The 27,712-nt window shown below is 42.3% G+C and overlaps 1 protein-coding gene across 2 annotated transcripts in view; it reads left to right on the forward strand.

The window, feature by feature from the left end:
• The window catches only part of Wwtr1 (WW domain containing transcription regulator 1), a 119,592-nt gene that overhangs the window by 49,866 nt on the left and 42,014 nt on the right, over positions 1-27,712 (forward strand). For both annotated transcript variants that reach the window (XM_021158158.3, XM_021158157.3), the window contains exon 3: positions 25,581-25,717. In XM_021158158.3, coding sequence (XP_021013817.1) covers positions 25,581-25,717 — 137 coding nt within the window. The remainder of the gene's footprint in view (positions 1-25,580; positions 25,718-27,712) is intronic.

The raw sequence follows: 27,712 nt of genomic DNA on the forward strand, positions 1-27,712 counted from the left end.
AGTTGCTCTTATTGCTTAGTGTCAGCCTACTTATGTAATGTTAGTGAGCTGAGCTTTTTTCCCCATCCTTTGCAGAGGGTTCTTAGGGGATGGAAAGTTTTTGAGGGACAGCATTGCCCTAGTTAGCTTTAATTTCACAGCCTAGAGTCATCTGAGAGGGAAGCCACTATTGAGCAATTGCCTAGATTATAGATTGGCCTATGGGTACCTCTGTGGGTGACTGTCTTGATTATTCACTGAGATAAGAGTTTATTTTCACCATGGTAGAGAACTTGCCAGCAGGCTTGGAGACATGATGGTGGAGCAGTAGCTGAGAGCTCACATCCATCCACAAGCAGGAAGCAGAGAACACACTGGGGAAGGTGAAAGGCTTTTGAAACTGTAAGCCCACCCTCAGTGACTCATATCCTCCAATAAAGACACATCTCCTAATCTTTCCTAAATGGTCACTGAATGGGGACAAGTGTATACATGCTGGAGTGTGCACATGGGGGACTAACCATGACATTCTACCCACTGGCACCCATGTCTTGTGGCCATATCATAATGCATATCGTGTTCAGTCCAACTTCAAAAGTCCCTGTGAGTCTTTAGTTTCAACACTTTTAATATCCCAGTTTGCCTGTAAACTCAAAAAGCAAACTAAATAGTTAATACATACAGTGGTACAGAATATACATTAACACTCCAGAAGGGAAGAAAGGGAATTCAAGAGGAAATATGGGACCAAAGCAAGACTGAAACCCAACAGGACAAACTCCAAATCATGTAGCTCTATGTCTAATGTCAAAGGGATTAGATGGCTCCTCCCAGCTTTGCTGACTTCAGGTCATCTCTTTCTTGGGCTGGTTTCACTCTCTGTCTGTAGCTCTCTTTGGTAGATGTCTCCCAGCTCAGGTTCCTCTAACATCTTTGGGTCTCTGCTATAATTCATGCTTCATTTCCACAGCCTCATACATGAGCCTCTCAGGTCCTCCATGCAAGGACTCCACTGCCACAGGCCTGGCCTTGGTAGATCTCCTTAACCCAGGTGAAAGATTCCAAATAAACCCATGCGTTATTTATAATTCTAAAGCTAGAACCGTGTGGTCTCTACTGTCAGGTTTAGGTGCCTATTTGTGATGAAGCTTGGCCCCCTTGAATCACATTTACAGCAACTTTTGATTTCCTTTTTCTTCTTTTCAACAAGTAGACACTTCCTTAGGCCTTTTCCTCTTACAAATCTGGAATCTTAGGTGAGTGGGGTTCTGTCCTGAGGGCACCCCTCCCTCCATTCCATCTCAAATCTACTCTTCCAGCACAGTCTTTGGCTCCAGTATTAAATTTCCTGGTGCTCTTTGTCTCTTCAAACTTTACATTTTGTAGGTTTTTTTTTTTTTTTTCGTTCCAGTTGCTCTTTCATTGTAGATCTGCATAAGAATGATTGCTAGTAAAAACACAACAAAGTTAATATTAGGCTGTCTTAAAATCTCCTATGCCAAAGAAAGTAGTCCATTACTTTTCAATTTAGCCTCAGGCAACTTCCTAGGACAGGGGCAGAAGACAGCCATATTCCTGGCCGAAATACCACAGGAATGGACTCTAGCTCAGCTGCTGTTGAAATACTTGCTTTCCCTAGAAGCCTTTTGAGCTGGGCCTCCATAATCCACATAGCTCTTAACACATTGTCTTTGGATTATGTTTAGCTTATAATATCCAGCTGCTTGTCTAGTCCAAAGTTCCAAAGTCTTCCACATCCCCTCTAAAGACCACATAATCAGGTCTGTCACAGGATAAACCCACTTCCTGGTACCATTTTTAATTGTAGTTACCTTTTCTGTTGCTGTTACTAAACCCCATGACTAAGGCAACTTACAGAAGGAAGGGTTGGTTTGTGGCTTGTAATTCCAGAGGGACAGGAGTTCATCACCAACATGGTGGGAGCATGTTAGCAGTTAACAACGTTAAGTGCTCACATGCCAGTCTACAAATAGTAAGCAGAGAGTGTACTGGAGATAGTGGGATGCTTTTGTAACTTTAAGCAGCACCAAATGACATCTTGACCAACAAGGTCATACCCCTAATCATTCTCAAACAGTTGGTAACTGGGACCGAACATTGAGACTTATGAATGCATCTTATTAATACTATATCCCCCAAGTTGCCTTTGGTTGGTCTTTTATCACAGGAACAGTTAAAAGTGGGATAGGTGTACAATAGTAGAATCATTGTTACTAGTTTGGAGAGAAGCAATATCTTTGGCCTTTTCTAGTTTTTGTTTCCCATTTGTAAAATACTTACTGGCATTATTTACCAGTAGTTATTATGATCCCCAATAAGACAGCTAGTGTTCATTTTACAGCTGTATGTGTATCAAACACAAGGTTAAAAGCTTGGCATACCTTCATAAATTAGTTTCAAGGTAACTCTTTGTGTGGATACCTTTGTCTTGCTGATAATGTTAGCTGATGTTAATTGATGGTTTTCTACTGTACAATTTTTGCTTCAAGTTGTGTCATTGGTATAACAGAGCAACTAAAGTACTGGGAATGTCTAAGCTGTTTAACCAAGTTTATGTAGCTAGTGAATATGGGAGGTAGAGTTGGAACACAGATTAGCTACAGGATTTGAACCACTATCCACCAGTCCATTGTATAGGTGAAGAGTCTGAGAAGTACGGAGAAGCTGAGGAACTGGCAGAGCTTTCAACCACAAGGTCGTACAGATAGCTACTAAATGGCAGAGCCGTCTGACAAGCAAGATTCCTTCTACCTAGCTGTCTTCATTCTTGCCTGTCATGCAGGGTAGAATCAAAGTTTAAGAGAAGCAAAGTCTTGTAGCATTAGGTATTTTGAAGCCCTTTTGCCCTTTGATGTGAAAACAACTCATTAAACATGCATTAGGGGTAAATCTCCATAAGGGTAGCTAATCGAGCCAGAACCTTGTTTATTAAAATCTACGGTTCCTTGGGGTTGAGTAGTATATAGTGTGCTTCACATGCATAAATCCCTATACTCAACTCTGTGTCCTTCGTCCCTAAATATATTGTTTTCTTCTTCCCGAGGTCAGACAGTTACGGGGAGCTGGCTCTTTTAAGAAGTTAATCAGTGCCCTAGTGTGGCAGCAGGGCCTTAGAAGTATCAGAGCTCATTCTCCAGTGGGGAGTGATCCAGAACGGAAAATGAATTCTTGAAGCTGTCCTCTGTTTTTACTGGCGGGTCCCAGTAGCTCTCAGATTTGAGAGTAGACTTTGGAATGTCTCTTAGGTCGCTTCTGACCTCATATGCAGCTTACAACCCTCAAACTCTAGCTTCAGGAGATCCAGTGTCCTTTACTGACTTCATGGTGCACGTTATACACGCAGGCAAAATACACATCCATAAAAATACATAAAAAAGAAAATAGAATAATAAGTAAACTATAATGACATTTTCTGAGTGACTTAAGGTGTGAAGAGACCCTAAGTTATTTTACTTAGCTATTGCTGTGAAGAGATACTGTGACCACAGCAACTCTTTTTTTTTTTTTTTTTTTTTTTTTTTGATTTTTTGAGACAGGGTTTCTCTGTGTAGTCCTGGCTGTCCTGGAACTCACTTTGTAGACCAGGCTGGCCTCAACTCAGAAATTCACCTGCCTCTGCCTCCCAAGTACTGGGATTAAAGGCATGCGCCACCACTGTCTGGCCACAGCAACTCTTATAAAGGAAAACATTTAATTGGGCATGCCTTTCAGGTTTAGAGGTTTATTTCACTATTATCATGGTGGGAAGCACGAAGGCACAGAGGCAGTCATGGTGTGGGACAAAACTGAACATTCTACATCTATTTCAACAAGGCAGGAAGAGAGAGGAGTGAGGGACGACACTGAGTCTGGTTTGAGCATTTGAAACTTCAAAGACCACCCCAATGGCACACTGGCATGTCCTAATGACACTGGTGGAAAGAAGTCCACAGCTACCCCAACAAAGCCATTGAGCTTATGGAGGCCATTTTTACTCCAGCCATCACACCTAGTCAGGCATCATGGCACACAACTGTAATCCCAATTCTAGAGGCCAAGGCAGGAGGATCCCAAATTGTTGATATATAATATTAACTCTCTGATCACACATTATATATCACAGAACAAACCTGTCATCCACCCATCCATCCATCCATCCATCCATCCATCCATCCATCCATCCATATATATAATGGCTTCACTGGCACGTGACAGAGTTCTAGGAGAGTCACATAAATCCCTCATGTGCATAGAATAAACATAATAAATTCCCAAAAGAGAAAATTCCTTTTAAAGGTGGGCTTTGTGACTCATGCCTATAACCCTGGCCCTTGGAAAGCTGAGGCAAGGACAATTGCCATTAGTCAGAGTCAGTCTGTACTAAATACTGAGATATTGTCATAAACAAACAAGCAAGCAAGCAAACACACCCAAGAGTAGGTGGGAAGAATGAAACTGTTTTAGCTAGAAAGCCTCAAAAATAATTAGAAAATAATTCTGAAGTTGTCTGGCTTGGGATAATTACAGTGAAAGTGCCTTTATATATATATATTTTTTATTACGTATTTTCCTCAATTACATTTCCAATGCTATCCCAAAAGTCCCCCATACCCTCCCCCCCACTCCCCTACCCACCCATTCCCAATTTTTGGCACTGGCGTTCTTCTGTACTGGGGCATATAAAGGTTGCGTGTCCATATAAAGTTTGCGTGTCCAATGGGCCTCTCTTTCCAGTGATGGCCTACTAGGCCATCTTCTGATACATATGCAGCTAGAGTCAAGAGCTCCGGGGTATTGGTTAGTTCATAATGTTGTTGCACCTACAGGGTTGCAGATCTCTTTAGCTCCTTGGATACTTTTTCTAGCTCCTCCATTGGGGGCCCTGTGATCCATCCAATAGCTGACTGTGAGCATCCACTTATGTGTTTGCTATATCAGGGTCCTTTCAGCAAATGCTTGCTAGTGTATGCAATGGTGTCATCGTTTGGAGGCTAATTATGGGATGGATCCCTGGATATGGCAGTCTCTAGATGGTCCATCCTTTTGTCTCACCTCCAAACTTTGTCTCTGTAACTCTTTCCATGGGTGATTGTTTCCAATTCTAAGAAGGGGCAAAGTGTCCACTTGGTCTTCGTTCTTCTTCAGTTTCATGTGTTTTACAAATTGTCTCTTATATCTCAGGTATACTAAGTTTCTGGGCTAATATCCACTTATCAGTGAGTGCATATGATTTGAGTTCTTTTGTGATTGTGTTACCTCACTCAAGATGATGCCCTCCAGGTCCAACCATTTGCCTAGGAATTTCATAAATTCATTCTTTTTAATAGCTGAGTAGTACTCCATTGTGTAAATGTCCCAAATTTTTTGTATCCATTCCTCTGTTGAGGGGTATCTGGGTTCTTTCCAGCTTCTGGCTATTATAAATAAGGCTGCTATGAACATAGTGGAGCATGTGTCCTTCTTACCGGATGGGACATCTTCTGGATATATGCCCAGGAGAGGTATTGCGGGATCCTCCGGTAGTACTATGTCCAATTTTCTGAGGAACTGCCAGACTGATTTCCAGAGTGGTTGTACAAGCTTGCAATCCCACCAACAATGAAGGGGAGTGTTCCTCTTTCTCCACATCCTCCCCAGCATCTGCTGTCACCTGAATTTTTGATCTTAGCCATTCTGACTGGTGTGAGGTGGAATCTCAGGGTTGTTTTGATTTGCATTTCTCTGATGATTAAGGATGCTGAGCATTTTTTCAGGTGCTTCTCTGCCATTTGGTATTCCTCAGGTGAGAATTCTTTGTTCAGTTCTGAGCCCCATTTTTTAATGGTGTTATTTGACTTTCTGGAGTCCACCTTCTTGAGTTCTTTATATATATTGGATATTAGTCCCCTATCTGATTTAGGATAGGTAAAGATCCTTTCCCAATCTGTTGGTGGTCTTTTTGTCTTATTGACGGTGTCTTTTGCCTTGCAGAAGCTTTGCAATTTTATGAGGTCCCATTTGTCAATTCTAGATCTTACAGCACAAGCCATTGCTGTTCTATTCAGAATTTTTCCCCTGTGCCCATATCTTCAAGACTTTTCCCCACTTTCTCCTCTATAAGTTTCAGTGTCTCTGGTTTTATCTGGAGTTCCTTGATCCACTTAGATTTGACCTTAGTATAAGGAGATAGGAATGGATCAATTTGCATTCTTCTACATGATAACCACCAGTTGTGCCAGCACCATTTGTTGAAAATGCTGTCTTTCTTCCACTGGATGGTTTTAGCTCTCTTGTCAAAGATCAAGTGACCATAGGTGTGTGGGTTCATTTCTGGGTCTTCAATTCTATTCCATTGGTCTACTTGTCTGTCACTATACCAGTACCATGCAGTTTTTTTTTTTTTTATCATAATTGCTCTGTAGTACAGCTTTAGGTCAGGCATGGTGATTCCACCAGAGGTTCTTTTATCCTTGAGAAGAGTTTTTGCTATCCTAGGTTTTTTGTTATTCCAGATGAATTTGTAGATTGCTCTTTCTAATTTGTTGAAGAATTGAGTTGGAATTTTGATGGGGATTGCATTGAATCTGTAGATTGAAAGTGCCTTTTAATGATAGTGAACACTCTCACTGTAGTTTACTGTTAAGTGCTGGTCACTGAATCGTGAGGATTTTGTGTGCCATACATTTACTGTAGAAAAGCTCGTAGCCTACATTGTGCTAAAAAAGGCAGCATCTAGCAGCACATGGAATTGGAGGTTGATCTTCTAAGTCTCTAGACTGTGTAGTGGGGGAGGGGGGTCTTTGGTGCCTCTCCAGTGGGCTGAACTGCAGGGATCAATGGTAGCATGGTGGCTTCTGGTGTCTGGTGAAGTCACTGATCACTGCTGTGTCCTCTATATATTAGGTCGCGTGTATTCTGTGAATGGCGTCTGACCGATTGTGGTTAGCATGTCCGTGTGATTGTGCTGTGTCTCGAGTTTTCTGGGGGGCGTATAGAAATCAGTGGTGTGGGTTTTCAGTGTGGCATGTCCTAGTGACACTAGTGGAAAGTGACTTGCTAAAATAGAAAGTAAGATTGAACAGCTGGGTTGGTAGCTTGTTGCTTGCTTCCCACCAGTTGTCTCAACGGGACGGAGGAAGAGCCACCCAGAGTGTTTTCTAGCAGCTGTGACTTCAAACTAAGTGAAGTTTTGTTTGGATAGCACCCTAAGAATAGATGTAGGCTCTTGGTTTTAAAGTAAAGAGGAAGATTAAAAGTTTTCTGGATACAAATAGCTCACTTTTTAAAAACAACGCTTGTTTTCAAGCTATAAAGATGTTTCTATATGCATATTTATATATTTGTTGGTGGATAAACACACACACATATGTATATATATGAGCATGCAAATGTTACTCTCTCTCATGTTCTTGATGTCTGTTGCTCTGTCTAATCTGTGCTTGTTCTGCTTTGGGGGTGCTGGTATTGGGGGAGCTTTGAGCATAGCATCATGCTTTTGTTTGCCCAGGGACTCCTTTTCTTAGTGGGTGGGTGTTTTTTGTTTTATTTGTTTTGTTTTTGAGATATGGTTTCACGGTGTGGACTTCACTGGCCTATAGAACTCACTACGTATACCAAATTGACCTCAGACTTAACTGTAGTCTGCCTGTCCTTGCCTCCCAAGGGCTTTGTGTGCACCATCATGCCTAGCTTGCCTAGGGACTCTGGAAAGGAACAGCCTGTGGTTTTTAAATCCTTGTTAGGTGATTGTGAACATAACTATGTAATCTCTGAAACATTGTGACTGCTCAGAGAGTGATGCTCAAGAGAACCAACATGTCTGGGATAAATAGCATAAAAAGTATATTTTGGAGTTGAATCCCTCAACGTTGGAATTAAGATAGAGTCTTTCTATGTAGTTGAGCCCAGCCTCATCCTCATAGTACCCAGCTTCTCGAGCATCCAGGAGTGCTTCTAAGAATATATTTTAATAGGACATTAGTAAATAAATGTAAAGAAAATCATACTAGAATAAATTAAGAGATATTCGGAACTAAACCAATTTTTAAAAAAGCCTTTTACATCCTTAAAGATTTTTCTAAATTTTAGGGGTAACTATCTTTTAGTGATTTCTAAGCTACATGAAGAGAACCTTTATAGGTTGAGAATTGCTTTTTACAATCTCATAGAAAACCATATTTAAAATTTTCCTGTTCCAGGACTCAGAGACCTTCTGACTAGGCATCGTGGGTTACAACAAATGTTATACACATCCCCCCATATGTTTGTATTAATATTTATTATATGCATGAGCATCTACCACGAACCTCTTTTAAGAAAGAGCCATTTGGAATGACTTGAAATCCTTTCACAAAATAAAGTCAGTCTTTTTCTCTCTCATCCCTTCCTTTCTTCCTTCCTTTTTGTGTGTGATATGAGTGTATATGGTGCTTGCCTGTGACTGCGTGGATGTGTGCAATAGTGGGTGTGCACAAGGATGCCAGAGGAAAATGTTGGGTATCTTCCTCTTGTTCTTATTGCTACTGACTGAACAAGAACCTAGCCCATTTGGCTTGTCTTAGTCAGGGTTTCTATCCCTGCACAAACATCATGACCAAGAAGCAAGTTGGGGAGGAAAGGGTTTATTCAGCTTACACTTCCACATTGCTGTTCATCACTTAAGGAAGTCAGGACTGGAACTCAAGCAGGTCAGGAAGCAGGAGCTGAGCAGAGGCCATGGAGGGATGTTCTTTACTGGCTTGCCTCCCCTGGCTTGCTCAGCCTGCTCACTTATAGAACCCAAGACTACCAGCCCAGAGATGGTCCCACCCACAAGGGGCTCTCCCCCCTTGGTCACTAATTGAGAAAATGCCTTACAGTTGGATCTCATGGAGGCATTTCCTCAACTGAAGCTCCTTTCTCTGTGATAACTCCAGCCTGTGTCAAGTTGACACAAAACCAGCCAGTACAGCTAGGCTGGCTATTCAAAAAACTCTTGGGATCTGTCTTCACCAACTTCCCATGTTGGTGATACAGGCGTAGGAAGCTCTTTCTGACTTTTCCCATTGGTGCTGGGGATTCAAACTCAGGTCTTTCTACATTCACAGCAAGTGTTCTTACTGACCAAGCCAAGCCATCTCCTTAGCCCCCCCAATTGTTTCTTCCAATAGAACACTTTTTCTTCATTTTCTCTCTTCTTTTTCCCCAAAACAGGGTTTCTCTGTGTAGTCTTGGCTGTCCTGGAACTCACTCTGTAGACCACTGGCCACAAACTTAGAGCAATTCACCTGTCTCTGCCTGCTGTGGGCTAGGGTTAAAGGTGTGCACCACCACTGCCTGCTGAACCATTTTTTATTTTAGCATTAACTGTAAAACATATTTTGAATAAATGAATGTTAGATGTTATAAAATGGTTTAGAAACATTGGGACTTAACTGTATTGTTGTTTTTTAATTATGTAGGAAGTATTTATTTTAATGAAAATACTGGGGTGAGCAGAGACAGGTGGATTTGAGGCCAGCCTGGTCTACAGAGTTAGTTCTAGGACAGCTAAGTCTACACAAAGAAACCCCTGTCTCAGTGAGAAAAAGTGTTAGGTTTTAGTTAAGGAATTGCAGTCATGGTCAGTTACAAAGGCTTAACTTGAAATAAGACATCAACTGTATTTTGAACTTTTTTATTTTTTACTTTCACATTTGAACACTTATACTAACTGACTGGCAGCTTTGAGAGAAACACAGAGTGATGCTGGCATGTTGTAGGACCCAAACCGCTGAGCTACAGGAGGTGGGTGTTCAGCCCAGGGTGAGGCTGGATGCAGCACTGACTGCCCATACCCTCTTTTCCTTCCTTCCTAAAGAACCTCGCTAAGTGTAACCTCCCTGGGTTCACAAGGCAAGGGTTTTGCCTGCAAAAAGTCTTAGGTCAGCTTAGGAGAGTGGTTTGACTGTCTAATCTGTAGCACAGGGACTTAAGAGTTTCAGTCATTTAACTTCTCCCACGCTGGTTTCTGAGCCTTAAAAATGGAGCTTAATAAGCCTGTTACGTGGATCAAATTAATTTTTGAGACTTTAAAATAATACGATCATCATTATGACTGAAACATGAATCTGCGTTAGTTACTGTTATTATCACTGTTAATATCAGTACTGATTTCTTAACTCATTCACTCTGCAAATGTGTGTTAATTGTGTGGCTAGCATATATAAGATATAGTGCATTTTCACGGACCACGGTGTGTGGTACAGTTAATGGCTCAGTCAACCTGTTCACTGCATTGAACAAAATGCACTGATCATGGTGTGATTTGTTTGAGATGGTATTGTTTTATTCTCTAGTTGGAATAGAATAGTTTATTTCTTGGTAGAAATAAAGAAAAAAATCCTCCTGAGTGAATTTTATCAGTGTTTGTTGAAAAAGATGTTTTAGGTATGAATAATATTCCTTTGATACTTTTGAAAAACTTTTTATTTTTTATTTATTTATTTTTTAAAAGATAGGGTCTCATGTAGCCAAAGATAGCCTTGAACTCCTGATCCTCCTGTCTCTGATTCTCAGTTACTGAGATTCTAGCCATGTGCCACCGGATCTGGTATTATAGTTGATGCCGAGAGTAAAACGGTTTGTAGGACTATATTCATTCAACTTGTTCATTCATTCACTATTCATCCATTTAGTGCTTTATTCATTTATTCCGTTAGTAGTTTTTAATACCCACTGCATGTTAGGTCTTCTTCTGTGCTCTTAATCCATGGTTGGAACTGCTCAGAGATTGAGAGCCTTTACGATCTCCTTTAGTTTCAAGCCTAGTGGTGGTTGGCCAGTCCTTGGGAGTCAGAGGAAGAGGCTCCAGTGTTTAAAGCCAGCCTCCGCTACAATGGCATCCTGTCTCATAAAATCAAAAGGGGAAGGGCTCGTGGAAAGGAAAAGCCCCAGTGTATCCTGTAAAGAAAATACCACTTCCTTTATAGGCCCTGTGATCTGTATCCCTGCTCAGAGTTCCTCTCAAGTCAGTGGGAATTGTGTAAGGAATGTGAAGGCCGGATATGCCTCCTGGTCGGATGAGAAGGAGCCTGATGGCTAGTCATGAGACTAATTTTAAACTGTTATTTGTAGTGAGTATATAATTAACATGGAATTAATGGTCAGAGATAAGCAACCCGAGTAGGCTTCTTCCTTTAATAAAAGAAAAAGGGGGGAAAAAAGAGGAAAACACAGTTAAATATGCTGCATGCGTTCTCTTCCATGAGGGCAGTCGGAGGAGGGCCTGGAGAGGTGGTTCTTTATAAATAGAGTCTTGCTGCTCTTTCAGAAGACTGGAATTCAGTTCCCCGCACCCACCTTAGGCAGCTCACAGCATCTGTAAGGCCAGTCCTAGGGGATCCAATGCCCTCTTCTAGTAGGTACCAGGCATATACATGGTACACACATACACATACACACAAGCAAAACACCAACACACATAAAACATTTTTTTTTAAATTAAAAGTTGAATGATTTTTTTTTAATCCTAATATTTCTAGATAAAATGTGAGCTTCTTTTTCTTGGACCGGGCAGGTGTCAGTAAGAGCAGTCCTACAGTTGGTGGGCTCGAGGCTGGCAGGTGCTGGACGTAAGATGCCAGATTGTTCTGTGGAGTATAGACAGTGTATATAATGGTAGTCCCTGCCTGAGCTGCCCAAGGAGAGGGCCGCCCTTGTGTCTGCTGGTACCCCCTTCAGATTGCCCTTCTCACTCAAGCAGTTGCCGTAGGCAGCTGCAAGATGCTGCTTATAGACCTTGCCTAATTCTTTGAATCCCCTCTTGAGGCGAGTCTTCTCCCTTTTGTGACTTCCTGATTCCATGTACCTTCAGGCTGAGCAATAATGGAAGGGTCATCTGTATTGGATTTCCAGCTAGCAGTGAAGGAATTGGGGCACTGATAACTATTCTCCGTGGAATGATTTTAAAAAAAATTTTTTTTATTTTTTTAAGATTTTATGTGTTGCACTTGTGTATGTCTGAGCACCATGTGTGTGTCATCCCAGAGGCCAGCAGGGGGTACCTGATACCCTAGGACTGGAGTTACAGGTGGTTGGGAGCCATCTTGGAGGTGCTGGAAATTCAATCTGGGTCGTCTGCACACCTCCTTAACTACTAGCTATCTTTCCCACTCCATGGTTTGCTTAATTTTGAATTGTGTATGTACGCATGAATGCAGGCGCCCACATGGGTGGATCAAGGTCCCGGGCTCAGATCTCCTAAGGCCAGGGTTACTGGTAGTTGTAGCCATCTCATGTGGGTGTTGGGAAACAGACTCAGGTAGTCTGCAATAACAGTATGCTCTTTAAACTGCCAAACCATTTCTCTAGCCCCCTTGCTGTGAAATTAATTTTGTGAGGTTGAGGTTAGATAGCATACATTCAAATGTGGAAGACAGCATCATTTTTAAAGAAGAAAGTGAATTCTGTCTCGAGGGGAGGAAGTGAAGGTTATATTTTTTTTTTCAGGTTAAAAAAATATATAATGCTTTAATGAAGAAGATTCAAAGAAATCTAAAGCCTGCTTCCTCCTCATTCATATGTATCCTATTATCCAAAATGGGATTATGTTTCCTCAGCAATATATCATGGACATCCTTCTGTTAAAAATATATATATATATATATATATATATATATATATATATATATATCTGTCATTTATAATAGCTGTTCAGGTCTTCATTGCCTGGACTGTACCATAATTTATTTATTGTATCAACATACATTTAACAGAGAAAGAAGACTGCAGTGTTTCTCTTTTTAGATGCGTTTGTGTACCTTTTGTCTGCATAACACTTCTGATGCCAGACTCGCTAGCATACCACCAGGGTATCCTATAATTTAACTCCATTCTGAGGGCATGTAGTCCAGAGGTAGGCCACTTAGTTAGCATGCATGAAGAGGTCTTGTATTTCATCCCCAGCATCACAATCTTCTAACAAACTTCTAAGTACGCAAACTTCTAACAGCATCTTGTTAGAGATAGTCACATCTTATGGGCTAAGGGCTCAGTCTCTAAGACTGTACTTCTCTTTCCAGATGCTGATGGAAAATGCTAGGCTTTTCCTCGTGCTTCTCAGACCGTTTGACTATTTTAGTTTGGCTGCTGTGGCTGTGATAAAACTCACTATGTAGACCAGCCTCATCCCAATGCTTTTCAAGATATGTGTAGGCAAGAACTTTGCTAAGCAGGCCTGCAGCAACCCAGGATCTAGCCCTAGGAATCGAGAGATGGACCTTTGTGAGAGTAAAACATTTTATTTATTTATTTATATTGTTTTTAGAGACAGGATTTCTCTGTATAGCTTTGGTTGACCTGGAACTCACTCTGTAGACCAGGCTGGCCTTGAACTCAGAAATCTACCTGCCTGTGCCTCCCAAGTGCTGGGATTAAAGGCATGTGCCACCACTGCCCGGGTAAAACGTTTTTCTTTAGCAAGAGAAGCTGTCATCAGAGCAAACAACTCATGAGATGGGAGTAAAAGTTTACTATCCAAATCTTCTGGTAGTGGACTAATAATGAGAATTTACAAAGAACTGTGAAATTTAAACATATACCAGTCAATACATGTGGTAATGGATGATTTTTTTAAACAATGTCTCTGTGTAGTCTTGGTTGTCTTGGGATTGACTACGTAGACCAGGCTGGCATCAAACTCACTGAGATGACTTTGCCTCTGTTTCCTGAGTGCTGGGATTAAAGGCGTCCACTACCCGCACTCAGCTTGGAATGACTAGAATGAATAGACAGTTCCCCAAAGATGAAATAGAAATGGATAATAAATATGTAAGAGTATGAAACACTACTGGAACCAGGGAAAAGCAAATTATATCTGCTTTAATCTTTACCACTTCACCTTACTCAAAATCTGACAGAGGCTAGAGAGAGGACTCGGTGTTTAAGGGCTCCTTTTCCTCTCGCAGGGGACCTGTGTAAAGAAAAACAAAACAAAACAAATATGAAACAGGATCCTGATATTTGCAGGAAAATAGATGTATCTGGAAAATAAATTAGGTACTGGGACCCAAATTTAGAATGGTGGAAGTCATGCTTTCTTTCTTATGCAGATTTTAGCTAATGTATATATAAATGGTGTAATTGTTGGCAAAAGACATGTGGAAAATGAGAGAAAAGACTGGTGAGGGGGAGATTATAGAGCTGTCGTTTCAGGTCTCAGACCCTCAGGTCTGAGGGTCAGGGAAGTGAGAGGGGAGAATACCTCAAGTGTACTTTGTTGGAAAATGCCATAATGATATGTAGCATCGAGTATACTAACTTAAAAATTAAAAAAAGAGAGAGAACTAATGACTCTCTTTGTTCTCTCCCTTCCTGGGTTCTCTGTTCATCCAGGGTATTTGTAGATTACCTTTTCTTGTTTCCTTTCCTCTGGTTCCCCCTCTCTCTCTACCCCCAGTCAGTTTATACCTGGCATAGTGTACGGTTTCTGTTCGATGAAATTCTCAAAACAGCACTGCATGCTAGATGCTCTTATGCCCTGTTGAAGGAAACCGAGGCTTGGAGAAGTGATAGTGGCCTCCTAATTAGTCAATGACAGAGGTGGAGTTCAGCGTCTCATTTTGCTACTTTCCACAGAAGATGTCAGGGTGTGTGTTATAAAACACTGTGGACTGCGTTGAAATTATGAAGCATGTGTTTGCCTGGGTGCATAAACCTCTGGGTTTTGCCCCTGGCACCCCTAAAGAACAGGAAACCTCACGGTGTGTACTTCAAGATCCTCGGTGGCATGATTCCTACCTCACTCACCATTTCAGTACCTTGCTTGGCATTTGTCTTTGACCCTTCTGGTTCCTTATTACAAAAAGGGGTTGTGGCTGTGAAAAACACTTTGAGTCTGTCTTCAGACTCTGGGTTCACGCCAGCCTTCTTGTTGTTGATTCATGTTGCTGTGCGCCTTGAAAACACGAACAGAAAGTGGGTCAGACAGCCCGAGCCTGTGGATCATCTTCCTAGAATTAAAGGAGAAAAGAAACCAAAAGCTAATACAAAGGGAGCAAATCTCCCCAAGTGAGGAGATGAGGAGCGTACTAACAAAAGAAATTGGGGTTTTGTTAAAAAAAAATCATTATTGGTGCAGATGTGCATCCAGAGGGCAGATGCTGACGCTTGCCAGGCTCCTGTGCCTCTGTACTGCTCATTGTACATAGGCAGTACAGAAAGGACATGGTTTGCTAAGGGGAAGATACAGAGGAGGTGGAGGTGTAGCTCTGCCGTGGCAAGCTACCTGCAAGCCAGTCATTAGGATAGTACTGGACTCCTGCCTCCTGCAGTGGACCTTTTCAGAGTATGCGCCCTTGGCTGAATGAAGCTCAGGTAGGCTAAGGGCTGCCACTCTTTCACTTGTCCTTCCTATCATAATACTAGAACATTAATCCTCCATTAATTCCCATTCTCCTGCCTGGAAGAAAATGGCTTTGTCCTCATTTTCTAGCCAAGTGACATTTACTTCATTTGGCCCAATTAGAGGGGAGAGAAAGAATGATAGCTGTCGCCCAACTTGGAGACATCTGATATTTGGAGTGATTTGAGAGCAACCAAGCATTGGGTCAGTGGATGCCCCACTTAAGAACAACTGGAAAAACAGCACGGAGAAACATGTGTCAGACACAGAGAGCCTGGAAAAACAATTTTCAAAGTTATTTAAGCATTTATCATAGTTTAGTGACTTTAAAACAAACTGAGCTGCTTTCCAGATGTCAGATGCAGGCATTGTGGTCGGTGTATCAAACAAGAAGCCTGGAGACAGAGTATTGATTCTGGACCATTTATAATTAAAAACAATAGCTCCTAGCCACCTACGATCTCTTTTTTTTTACTTCTACCAAATCCCCACCCTTGACTTACCAATCTTTTGAGGGCCCACACACTGTAGGCCCTTAGAACATCTATATTTAAGTGGTATGAGTTCAATATTCCACGCCTAGCAGATCTCAGCACATTTATTTGGAGAGTGCAGAATAGCTTCATTTGAAGCTAGGCCGTGGAAATAACACATATCCTACGGCTGGAAAGAACTGGCTGCATTGGACTTACCGAAAGATAATATGCTATGCACTAACCCTTAGTAGATTGTACGTTTAAAGAATTTTCATGGTAATTTCCACTATACTCAGTGGACATTTACACTATATTTTGCAGTATATGTGCAAAACTTTATTTTGGTGGTGGGGTGGGGGTGGGGGTGGGGGGAGGGGTGGGGACAGAGTTCAGGGCTGTGTGTGTTTTACCTCCAGCACCAAAACTGATTTTACAGTTGGATCCCTGCAGAAATAGCACCACTGTAAACATTCATTAAATGAGTGAAGGGATGAAAATACTCCATTTCCTATGATAACGAACCCCATCTTTTCTACACTTCCCCCTTTCATTGCGTGTTTCTGTCATTGAGAAAATACCAAGTGTATATTTTGAAACTGTCATTTAGAAAATCAGAAAGTGGAGGGAGCGAAACAAACGTCTACACTCCGCTTGAGTTCCGACAGTAGAGCCTAACAGGACCTTTCGCATCTTTAATAGTATTATTAATCCCAATGTAAGAAAAGAGGGAAAATGCTGGGTGTTTATAGTGAGGTTGTTTACGTAGCCAAGCTTCTTCCATGGGCTTCTTGGCTTGAGTCGAACAGACAAAAACAGCCAGGCCTTTCCTCTTGTGTTCTTAGTGGGTTGTGAAAAATGCAGTTAAGCAAGAATTTGGCACTGCTTGCAGAGGCAAAGTGATATTTGCTTGTCCTGGATGATGCTGGTGATGGTCTGGCTCTACACTGTGGCTGGACCTCTTCCCCTATAAAGACAGTTCTATGAGTCACACTGCTGGGCTAGATTGATGAACCATTTTACAAAGTGGTTTTGTCTGCGAAATGGTACATTCATAGTCTTTCTTTCTTTCCTGTCCTGAGCACAAAACACTGGTAACTAAACCCTTTTAGGAGCTACAGATAGTAAGATATGGTCCCAAACTGGCTCTCACTGTTTTTCTGTGCTGAGGGCCACCCTGATTCCCTTCTGCCTCGACTGAGTAGGTTCAGAGGGAAGAAATAAGAGGGAAGCTCAAGTAAAACTCAGTAGAAAAGATCTGAGGTAGACAGATCACCACAGCTGGCTCCAGTGCAAGGCCTGTTCACACCGATGCTGCTAACTTAAGTGGCTTCTTGGCAAGGCTAGGGTGGAAGTCAAGGATTAGAGCCGAGGCTGTTAAAAATACAGTCCCTCCCATTCATTTAGAATTCTAGAAAACTCCAAGACTGGAAGCTTGCACCGAGGTAATGCTGATATCTTTTTTTTTTTAAATTAATTTATTTATTTCATGTATGTGAGTACATTATTGCTAACTTCAGACACACCAGAAGAGGGCATCAGATCCCATTGCAGATGGTTGTGAGCCACCACGTGGTTGCTGGGAATTAAACTCAGGACCTCTGGAAGAGCAGTCAGCGAGTGCTCTTAACCACTGAACCGTCTCTCCAGCCATTGATATCATCTTTTATCTGAAACATCTCTCTCTCTCTCTCTCTTTTTTGGTTTTTCGAGACAGGGTTTCTCTGTATAGCCCTGCCTGTCCTGAAACTCACTCTGTAGACCAGGCTGGCCTCGAACTCAGAAATCTGCTTGCCTCTGCCTCCCAAGTGCTGGGATTAAAGGTGTGGTCCACCACTGCCCGGTTTATCTGACATCATAAAGATCCTGTATCTGGGTGTGAGCTGGCACTTGGGTGACATATACCGCAGTGATACCAGTATGAGCTGTTGCAGTGAAAATTGGGCTGGAACTTTTGAACCACAAATTCCCTGTGGTTTCAGAATCAGAGCACTCTCAGATTTCTGTTGTGGGAACAGTCACCTTTATTGTATGTCTCATGTGAGTTTTTTTTATAGTGTTGGGGTTTAGATGTTGACTGTTTTGATGACAGATATGTCAACTGTGCACATTTGTAGTTGGACTCTTTGTCTCCAGGTGTCTTTTATCCCAGGTTAGCAAGCGTGGAGTCATAGGTGTTTTGGCAGATTAGAAGAAGTGTGTAAGTTCTTGATAGTTTGTGAAAGCTACTCTGGGGCAAAGGGTTGGTTGGAGTGAAAGCTAAAAGGGTGAACTTAGAAGGGAGACTGCTCACCTTAGCAATAATTGTAAAGCATAAGTTGCGCATCTGTTCATCCCGGGTGGCAGCAATGCTTCATTTCTGATTGTCAGTGTGTCTAACCTCAAAAGCAAGCTCTCCCCCCACCTCTCACCCCCCATCAACGAAGTAGCTAATGCAGGAAGCAGAGGGTAGGCCTCTGATTGATGAGCTGTGGAGCTGAGTTGAGCATCCACGCTAGGTACTATTGGCTTCTGCTGTGGGGTCCCACTGTCATCACTTTCTATGGCATTCTGCTTTTAGGTGGTATCAGTGTGTGCTTGGGCCTGGGAGGATTGTTCTTATTACTTTTTTTTTTTTTTTTGATTTATTTATGAGTACACTGCAGCTGTCTTTAAACATACCAGAAGAGGATATCAGATCCTGTTACAGATGGTTGTGAAGCCACTGTGTGGTTGCTGGGATTTGAACTCAGGATCTCTGAAAGAGCAGTCAATGCTCTTTTTTTTTAATTTTTAATATTTTTTATTACATATTTTCCTCAATTACATTTCCAATGCTATCCCAAAAGTCCCCCATAGCGCCCCCCACTTCCCTACCCACCCATTCCCATACTTTTGGCCCTGGCATTCCCCTATATTGGGGCATATAAAGTTTGCAAGTCCAATGGGCCTCTCTTTCCAGTGATGGCCGACTAGGCCATCTTTCGATACATATGCAGCTAGAGACAAGAGCTCCGGGGTACTGGTTAGTTCATCATGTTGTTCCAACAATAGGGTTGCAGATCCCTTTAGCTCCTTGGGTACTTTCTCTAGCTTCTCCATTGGGAGCCCTGTGATCCATCCAATAGCTGACAGTCAATGCTCTTAACTACTGAGCCATCTCTCTAACACCCTCCACCCCACCCAGAGAATTATCAAAGGTCACAGGCCACCACCTTTTTCTTATGGTTTAAGATAAAATCTTTGGTATCAGTTAGCAGACCTAAATGTCATAGGCCAGAAAACAAAATAAAACAAAAGAGATAACTCAGGAAGTGCCAGCACAGAGTAAAAAATAGGGAATGCTATGCTGTTTCCGGAGTCTTGACATTGAAGTAAGACTGCTTCTTCAGAGTACTGAATTAGATTAGAATATGGGTAATGTTTGTCTCTGAAAATATTGGAGATTTGTGTTGTAATTAGGTACAGTCTTCGGAATTTCAGTCTGGGACAAGCCTTGCTATCTGCTCCAGGATTAACACTGGCATAGAGTTTGTTGTCTGCTTATAATGGGTCTAATTTACTTGGCAAACCCTGTCTGAGAATTTATCAGCCTCATTCAAGTGCATTTAGGTTTTCCTTTTTACCATGTACCAAGACTGAGTCTACTTGTGTCAATTCACAAAAAAGCAGCTTGCAAGGGTATTTCATTTAGCACTGTTTAATGTGCCTTTAACCCCAGCACTTGGAGGCAGAGGCAGGAGGATTTCTGAGTTCAAGGCCAGCCTGGTCTACAGAGTGAGTTCCAGGACAGCCAGGGCTACACAGAGAAACCCTGTCTTGAAAAAACAAAAAACAAAAAACAAACAAACAAACAAACAAAAAAAGAGCTGAGATGACACCTCCAGGCTGTTAACACACACATTTGTTATAGTATTAAGAGAGTGGTAATCTGGACCTGTGAATCAAGTTTATCTATATCTAAATTGGATTTATAATGTCACGGGGATTGCAAGATTAAAAAACAAAACAAAACAAAAAACCCAACCCTTTTGTATGCCATGCAGTTTGTTCCATGGTCATTAGAAAAGTTTACATTTCATTGGAAGAGAAATAATTCTACTCCCCAAAATAAGAGTGAGTCAAGGAAGAGGTCAAAGAGGAACTTCATCAAAATAACATTACGATGGACTTGCTCCTTAGTGTGCCTTATTGTTCCTGTCTCATGGGTACCGTTATCTTTATGACCTGCTAGGTTGTGGTGGGTAAAGGGGCAGGGGGAAGGCTTTTATGTCCTGATGATTGGAGCACTCATCCTGACTGTAGTGTGAAACTCTGATATATCAAAGAAAGAAGGGCAAAGGCATAGGGCAGTAAAAAGATAAGGGCACTTATAATCATTTCCATTTTTATACCTTTATATGCTTCCAGCATATAAAACATATTATACATTATTCCTCTACCTCAAAAATTCTTTGTCATGTGGCTTTCTTCCATAAACTGAAGTATACTAGGTCAAGGATTGGCAAGTGAATTCTTCCAAAAACACCAGACCATTTATCTGCTGGGCACTGAGAAGCTGGTAGATTCTATTTTTACAGATTCGGGTTTATCTTGGCTTTTAATGCTTCTAGATGTATATGTTGTATATGTATAAAATGCTTCTCATTTTTTATTCCTGGCTAGAGCACTGTGCATCATGCATAGTAGGTGCATAGACTTTGGTTGCTGGGTCAACTTTGTTAGCCTTGAACTTGAAGCAGGAGATGCCTGACAGTAATAAGTGAACTTGGGAGTCCTGGTCATGAATCATGAAACCTGTAAGTGATTGTTGATACTCTAGGATGCTTAGAACAGACCGGCTTTCCTTGCATGTGTTTTTGCTTAGCATATTTACTATAGGGGCTTTGCTTGCATGTCTTGCATCTCTTTGGCTATGGATGCCAAGTTTGGGGTGGGTTATTCAGTTAGGTGACATAGGGTCTGTGCTAGTATTAAAGTTCAGGTTCCCAGGGTATGTTGTGATTTCAAGATTGTGATCTTTTAGCATTGTAAAGAGTCTGTAGTAGGTTACAGGGGTAGTAGTGGCTCTGGAGAGCCCTGAATGTGTGTGTGTGTGTGTGTGTATGTGTGTGTTTGGAGAGCTATTCCCAGGAATGACTTAGATTCCATATGGACTTGGGATAGAACGAATCTAGCTGGGAGAGGAGAGGAGAAGGAGAAAAGGAAAGGAAAGCCAGCAAGACCGAGGGCACGCATGGCCTTTCTCATCTGGAAGAAAAGTAATATGTAGGACAAAGCAGTAGGTGAGGAGAAAACCAGACAGTGCCCCCAGGCTCATGGGCAGGGCCAGGCTTGGAAGTAAGGGGTAACCTGAGGGCAAGAGTGCTTCCTCTCTTTATTGTAGTTAATCTTTACCCACAGACTTTATCTCATAATTAGAATCGTTTTGTATTAATCCACGGGGAAAGAGAATTTGACACATCGGTTTCCCAGTAGCCATCCTTTCCAGTCCAGAATCTTTCCAAAGGCACGCTGGCCTTCTCTGTCTGCTGGCAAACCCCAGGTCCCTGGATCTGCTCCTGCTCATTGGTGACTAGCCAGTTCTGGAGCCAAGTCCTGCTGGGGTTTGAAGTCTACTACAGGTTTGTCTTTCCAAGGAAGGAGAACAGCCACTCCTTCCTTATTTGTTGTGGGCGCTTTTCCCACCACATGCTATTCGAGGCCCGTCACGGGAAGCCTTTGTAGGGATTTTGTTTTTTAAGTCTATGGAAAAGTTTGTGATTGTCAAGAAAAGCTTCCCTTCCTCTTAGGAACTGCTATTCTTTGTAAACTACATGGGGCCAATAAAATGGTTCCATTTACTCCCAATCTTTTAAGACTGCATGAAGATATAGGGGGAGGGAGGAGTGTAATTTTTCTTTTCTTTTCATTTATGTATTTTATGTTGTTATTGCCTTATTTGTTTGAGACAAGGTTTGTAGCTTTGGCTGACCTTGAATTTAGAGAGATTAGCCTGACTCTGCCGGGAGTGTTGGGACTAAAGGCATATGCCACCACACCTGGCTTCAAGCTTATAGCTGAAGACCAAATTCTTTGCCTATGCTATAAGGATTTCTAAATTCTTTCAAAATGAAGTATCTTCAGTCATCCCTATTTTTTATATCTTTATTGTCTTTATGTGCTTCAAAGAACTTATATTCTTTTGGGAAAGAAATAGGACTGTTCTTCAGACTAAGAGGGAGTGAAGGGAGTTTGGGTTAGAAGGAGCTTCATCAAAGGGGGAAGACAGCTGACGCGTAAGTCTACAGTTTATCTTCATTAGTGGCTGTCAGGTAACCTACATATTTGTGCATTAATTTTCCTTTGTTCTTGTATGTGTGCGTCTTCATGAGTATTTTAGCCTTTGTTAATTATAAAATCATCTCACAGTCACAAAACCATGTACATAGGAATACACAACAAAACAAAATCAACCCCCCCCACTAATGAGCCCGTTATTTGCTTATGTCATCATCATACACAGTTCCCCCAACCCCTTTACAGTTGGAAATAGCATGTATTTATAGAGTATATAGAACATAGGGAGACATAGGATATAACAATATATAGATGTGTTGGTGTTAATTTCCACAAGAGATTATACTTTTTAAATAGAAGACCTTTTCTTAAAGTAGACACAACAGGAGAATAAAGCCAGGAAGGAGGTGGGAGTAGAAAGGAAGTGGGATTAATCTAGTTAAACTCTCCGGCTTGGCACACAGCGTGGTCACACTGAGAAACAGGAGAAGGGAAGTGACTCAGTCATATTAATAGAGGCAGCCAGGATGAGACAGGGAATAGCATCTTTTGGGGCTGGGAGCTGGGTGAGGGGAGCCAACGCTGAAGGCTCTAAATCACTTAAATGATAGGAGAAGTTAGTTTTCAAATTAAGTCTTGAACACTGTGGTTAGCCTTGTGACCAATATAGTCTTCCTTGAGTTTTTGCATTTAGACTGGGAGAAATCACATAAGCCAGAGACAGGTATCCAACCTTTTGACAATGTGACAAGATATGGTTTACAAAGGCATTGTCTCCGTTCATAGCCAATTTAAGAGTTTTTGTGGGTAGTTTTCATTGCTGTGTGCGAATTCGAGAAGACCACTGGACTTCCTAACCCTTGCACAGCAGCCTCGCTGATAGCAGCTTAGCTATCAGGCTTCTCAGTAAAGCTGCTCTTTTATTGGAGGCTTGGAGAAGACACTGAAAGGCACAATTAGCAGATCTGGGAACAAAACTCTTCAAAAAGGTGATGGCTGGTTGTAGATTTGGAAGGGTGGGCTTCCTTCAGAGTTTACCAAAACACTGTGTGAGTCCCAGGTCCTTCAGCCTTAGGTGAGTCCTTTATCTTTGGGCCAGATCCATCTGGATGAGGTGGGAGTGTCCACACCAGAGGCTTTACCCTCCTTGCAAAGGAATGGGAGCTGAAAAGCATCAACTACCACTTCATATGCCGGCTTTGCCCAGGACGCTCTAGGTCCCACTATATTCACAAGCCAGTACCTGCTTGTTTAGAAGGGAAGAGAGGAGGCTCAGTGTTTGTTTCCAGTTGCTGTGATAATCCTTCAACTTTAACCCTATGCCTGATGTCAGCAGTGACCTATCTCTATCAACAAACCCTGTATACTGATATATCTCACTCTCTGGGGGAGACTTGGGGTCCTTATGATGGTTCTCAAGATAGTATCAGTATTCATGATGCTGGCATCGTAGAACGGCTCACAGAGAAAGGTCTATGGTACCAGAACAGAAAATATTTATGTAGGACAAGTGTACCTTAGAAGTGTAAGTGTAAGTGTGTGTGTGTGTGTGTGTGTGTGTGTGTGTGAGAGAGAGAGAGAGAGAGAGAGAGAGAGAGAGATGTACATTTGTTGCATGAGAACACGCCTTAGTCGGAGAGCCACTACCTCAGGTGTTCTGAGTTTTAGACTGTTTTATTTAGACTGGCTTTTGTTATTTGCTGCTGCACAGGCCACTTTAGCCACATTCCAGGGATTCTTCTCTCACTACTTTCCATCTTGCCTCTGGAGCACTGTGGTTATAGACAATGGCCAGCAGCATTGTGGTTATAGACATATACCACAATGGCCAGATTTGCATGGGCTCTGAGGCTTTGAGGTCCTCTTGTGTATGTGCTGAGCATTTTCAACCAATAGCCTGAAACAAGTTTTTGATAGGACTGACCCTGTAAGAACAATCATTAACTCTCTTAGCTTTAATCACTTTGCTAAAGGGAATTTACTTTATTTTGATATTTAGTTCAGTGATGTCAACTATTTATCATTTGTGTCAGTTCCTTATTTTGAAGGCTTGTGACAAAGAACCTGGGGCTGAGTTTCCTCATATCCAAAGGCTGACTAAAAGATTTTATTCAAGTCTTAAAACAGAATTAGGTTGTCAAACTGAAGATCTAACAAAGGACATATTCATATTCTCTCTTTCTCTCTGATTAGGGATATGGGTTCTCTTTAGCATTTTGCTTTTTACAACATAACTTTGTATTATTATTCTAGCTTGCTGCTTACTTTTTTTTTGAAGATTGAGCTGGCCACTGCATTTGACATTCAGTCATCAAAGTTAACCCTGATCACACCTCCCTTTCCGTATGTCCAGCACAGAGCTATGTTTGTGCTCAGCCCCTGGTTTATGGTTTATTTATTTATTTTTTTTAGAATTATATTCAATAAGAAACTCTTAGAAGGGCATCCATGTCTTCACTCTTGGCAATGGAAGAGTTCCCCATGCTAACACATCCCAGTCTTGGGAGAAGCATTTAACTGTGAGGAAAGAAAAAACAAAACAAAATAAAGAAGAAGGAAAGAAAGAAGAAAAGAAGGAAAGAAGAAAGAGATAGAAAACCCAAACAAATGCAACTTTCCAGAAAGAAAATTTCTAGACCTAGCATAAACAGGGAGAGTGTATTGTGGGCACTAAAGATAAGAATACCTTTGTTATTTGAAATTCAGATGTGGTTAACAGAAAGAGCAGCCACATTCTTTTGGTTTTTAGAGACAGGCTTTCTCTGTGTAGCCCTGGCTGTCCTGGAACTCACTTTGTAGACCAGGCTGGCCTTGAACTCAGAAATCCTCCTGCCTCTGTCTCCCGAGTGCTGGGATTAAAGGCGTGGACCACCACCATCCAGCTGAGCAGCCACATTCCTTTTGTGTTTTAGGAAGAGTGTAAGTAGGGCTTGTCAGGAAGATGCAAACCTGGTTGTAAGACCAGAACAAAGGGATAATATTTAGTTTTGATTATCATAGCTTGCTGTCTTTAATGGATATAGAAAGATCTCTGATTCCATTTATAAAAAGCAAAGTAAGGGCACTGTATGAATTTACTCATGTTTAAAGTCCACCCACCCAACCCACCCACCCACCCGCCCACCTCCACAACACTGAAGATTGATCGTGATGGAGTGGGACAGGTCTGTAAAGCAGTAAGAATGATCTGTGGTGTGGTTTGGGAGCAGAGTATGGGGTCAGCTTTTGGAGGGCAGCTCTCCAGTGGTATCTGTGAGGGGATGGGGTGGGGGTGAGGAAGCAGCCCAGGTGCTGATGTGTGTGTATGAGTTACTTGGGTTAAGCCATCTGCAGTGTTTGTCATGGCTCAACCAGAATGCAGGGCCAGATGGGCTAGGGAAGTCCCTGGGTAGAACCAAAAGCCGTTAGTTCATCAGCCACTTGTAAGCTGACCCAAGGGGAAGACCCAGTGTCACTGGGATACTGTTACTGGTGATGCCGATGACTATACTGACGATTGAACAAGAAACTAATTGTTTTCCTTCCTTTAGTCACATAGAGAAAATCACCACATGGCAAGACCCCAGGAAGGTGATGAATCAGCCTCTGAATCATGTGAACCTCCACCCCTCCATCACTTCCACATCGGTGCCACAGAGGTCCATGGCAGTGTCCCAGCCGAATCTCGGTAAGCCCCAACCTCTGAAGGCCCAGCTGAAGAAGGAGTCTGAATGGAGTTAAGAATATGAGCACTTCTAGTTATGACTAGGAGAAGGGGATTGGTTGATGGTAGATATGAGGGAGGAGGGTTCACCCAGAGGCATCTGGAAGCATTTAGACTAAACCTGGCCGTGAGTGGAGGGAGAATGGGAGAGGGGCTAGGACTTAGAGGCCAAGAGAGGAGCCGAGGACCAAAAGGCCAAGAGCTAGCCAGCTAAGAGCCAAGAGTGGAGGACCTAGAGAGCACTGGCCTAGATGGCCGTGGTTATATAGGAAAGAGAAGCTGGGGGAAGGGAAGGGAAAGGAAGCCCAGCCCCTGGGCTAGCAGGTTTAGGGAGCAGGATGGGAGGGGCCACAGGTACTGAGCAAGGCTTGTCCTGGATTTCTTTGGGACCTGACAGAGTCTACCCAGTGGATTTGGGGGTTCAGAATCAGCTCTGCTTGCCCTGTATCTCTTCACGTACCAGAGAGTTTTCTCAGAGTTACATCTTTCAGTTTTTGCTGCATAATTTGTGACACTGGCTTTCAGTATACTGCTGACGTTCTCTTTATTTCCTTGGCCTCATGTCTTCATTCAGACCAAGCAAGGCAAAGGAGGGCATATACTGTCTTCCTGTAACTTGGTTCCTGAAGAGTACACACGTGAGCCTGCCCGCAGGCAAGGTGCTTGGATACCTTTTCTCTTACAACACCATGACGTAGCAGTATTCTGTGTTAGACAGATGAAGAAACTTTCTGAGTCACAGCCTGTAGACAGCAGAGCCAGAGCTTGAATCTCAGTTGTGCTGGCTTTAGTATCAGGCACTCGCTATATAAAATGCAGGTAGCTTTTTCCCATTCAGTATATATTTACTGAATATATACTGTGTTTCAGTCTGGTTTTTAGAATTGGGAGTATTTTCTGCTCCTTGACTTCATTTTAACAACAGTAAGGTAATGTCCACTGTAGATGTGCAGAGCTGAGTAAACGCTCTCTCTTCAGGGACAGGAGAGTTCAGGGACAGAAGAGGTCAGGGCCAGGAGAGGTCAGGAACAGGAGAGGTCAGGGACAGGAGAAGTCAGCAGTTTTTGGTGTCACTCCCCTCCATCCCCCTGAAGGGGGCAAAAATATGAGGTTCGATTAAAGGTTTTTATAAAAGATGCTGCTGTTTTCTGATGATGCTTTCAACTTCTGCTTAGATATCCAAATGCTGCTTTACCTACCAAGCAGTTAGTTTTAGGGGAGTAAAAGGAATCTCTTCCTGGATCTTCAGGAATAAACTAGATAAAAATGGAAGAAGCATTGTTCCTGGGCTCTTTTCTTACCCTGTGCTTTGCCAAAGTGAGTGCAACCTTAAGTTGACTTGAGTCTTCCAGGAACTCTGAACCTACTGGTCTAAAGCTTGCACACATCCCTTATATCCTCAAGCAGCTGACCCCGATGGCAAACAAAGGTGGATTGCCCTCATCCTGTAACCAGCAGTCATAAACCAAAGCTTCCCACGTGTTCCAAATCGATGAAGTGTATGAGAAACAAGTGTGGGGATAATAAAGAAATGCCAAATTAGATTGTCTGCAGACTAGTTGTATCATTCAGCTTTCATCTGTGTGTGTGTTTTCGCGCATGCTCCCACACTTTTGGACACCAAATTCGAGGCATTGTGCATGCTAAACACTTGCTCTGCCACTGTAGGTCTATCCTCAGCTCTTGACCTTCACTTTAAAATCAGCTATCTTTGGGAAATGTCTTTCATGAGCATGGTATTTTAAATTCTAACACTTGGAGCTTTGGATATTTCTCAGGAGAAGCCGAGGCATCCCTAGAACTCATGTGGGAAAGCTGGTTCCTTGCAACCTCAGTGCTAGGCACAGGGAGCCAGGCACCAGCCCAGCCTACTTGGCCAGTTGTAGACTAGCAAGAGACCCCCTTTCGAAGAAAAGGTTCACATTGCCTGAATAGCAGCACCCTTTTGTCCTGGTATCT

The sequence above is a fragment of the Mus caroli genome, unplaced genomic scaffold, assembly GCF_978045245.1.
Source record: "Mus caroli unplaced genomic scaffold, Mus_caroli_1 scaffold_3, whole genome shotgun sequence".
In the NCBI taxonomy this organism is placed as follows: domain Eukaryota; kingdom Metazoa; phylum Chordata; class Mammalia; order Rodentia; family Muridae; genus Mus; species Mus caroli.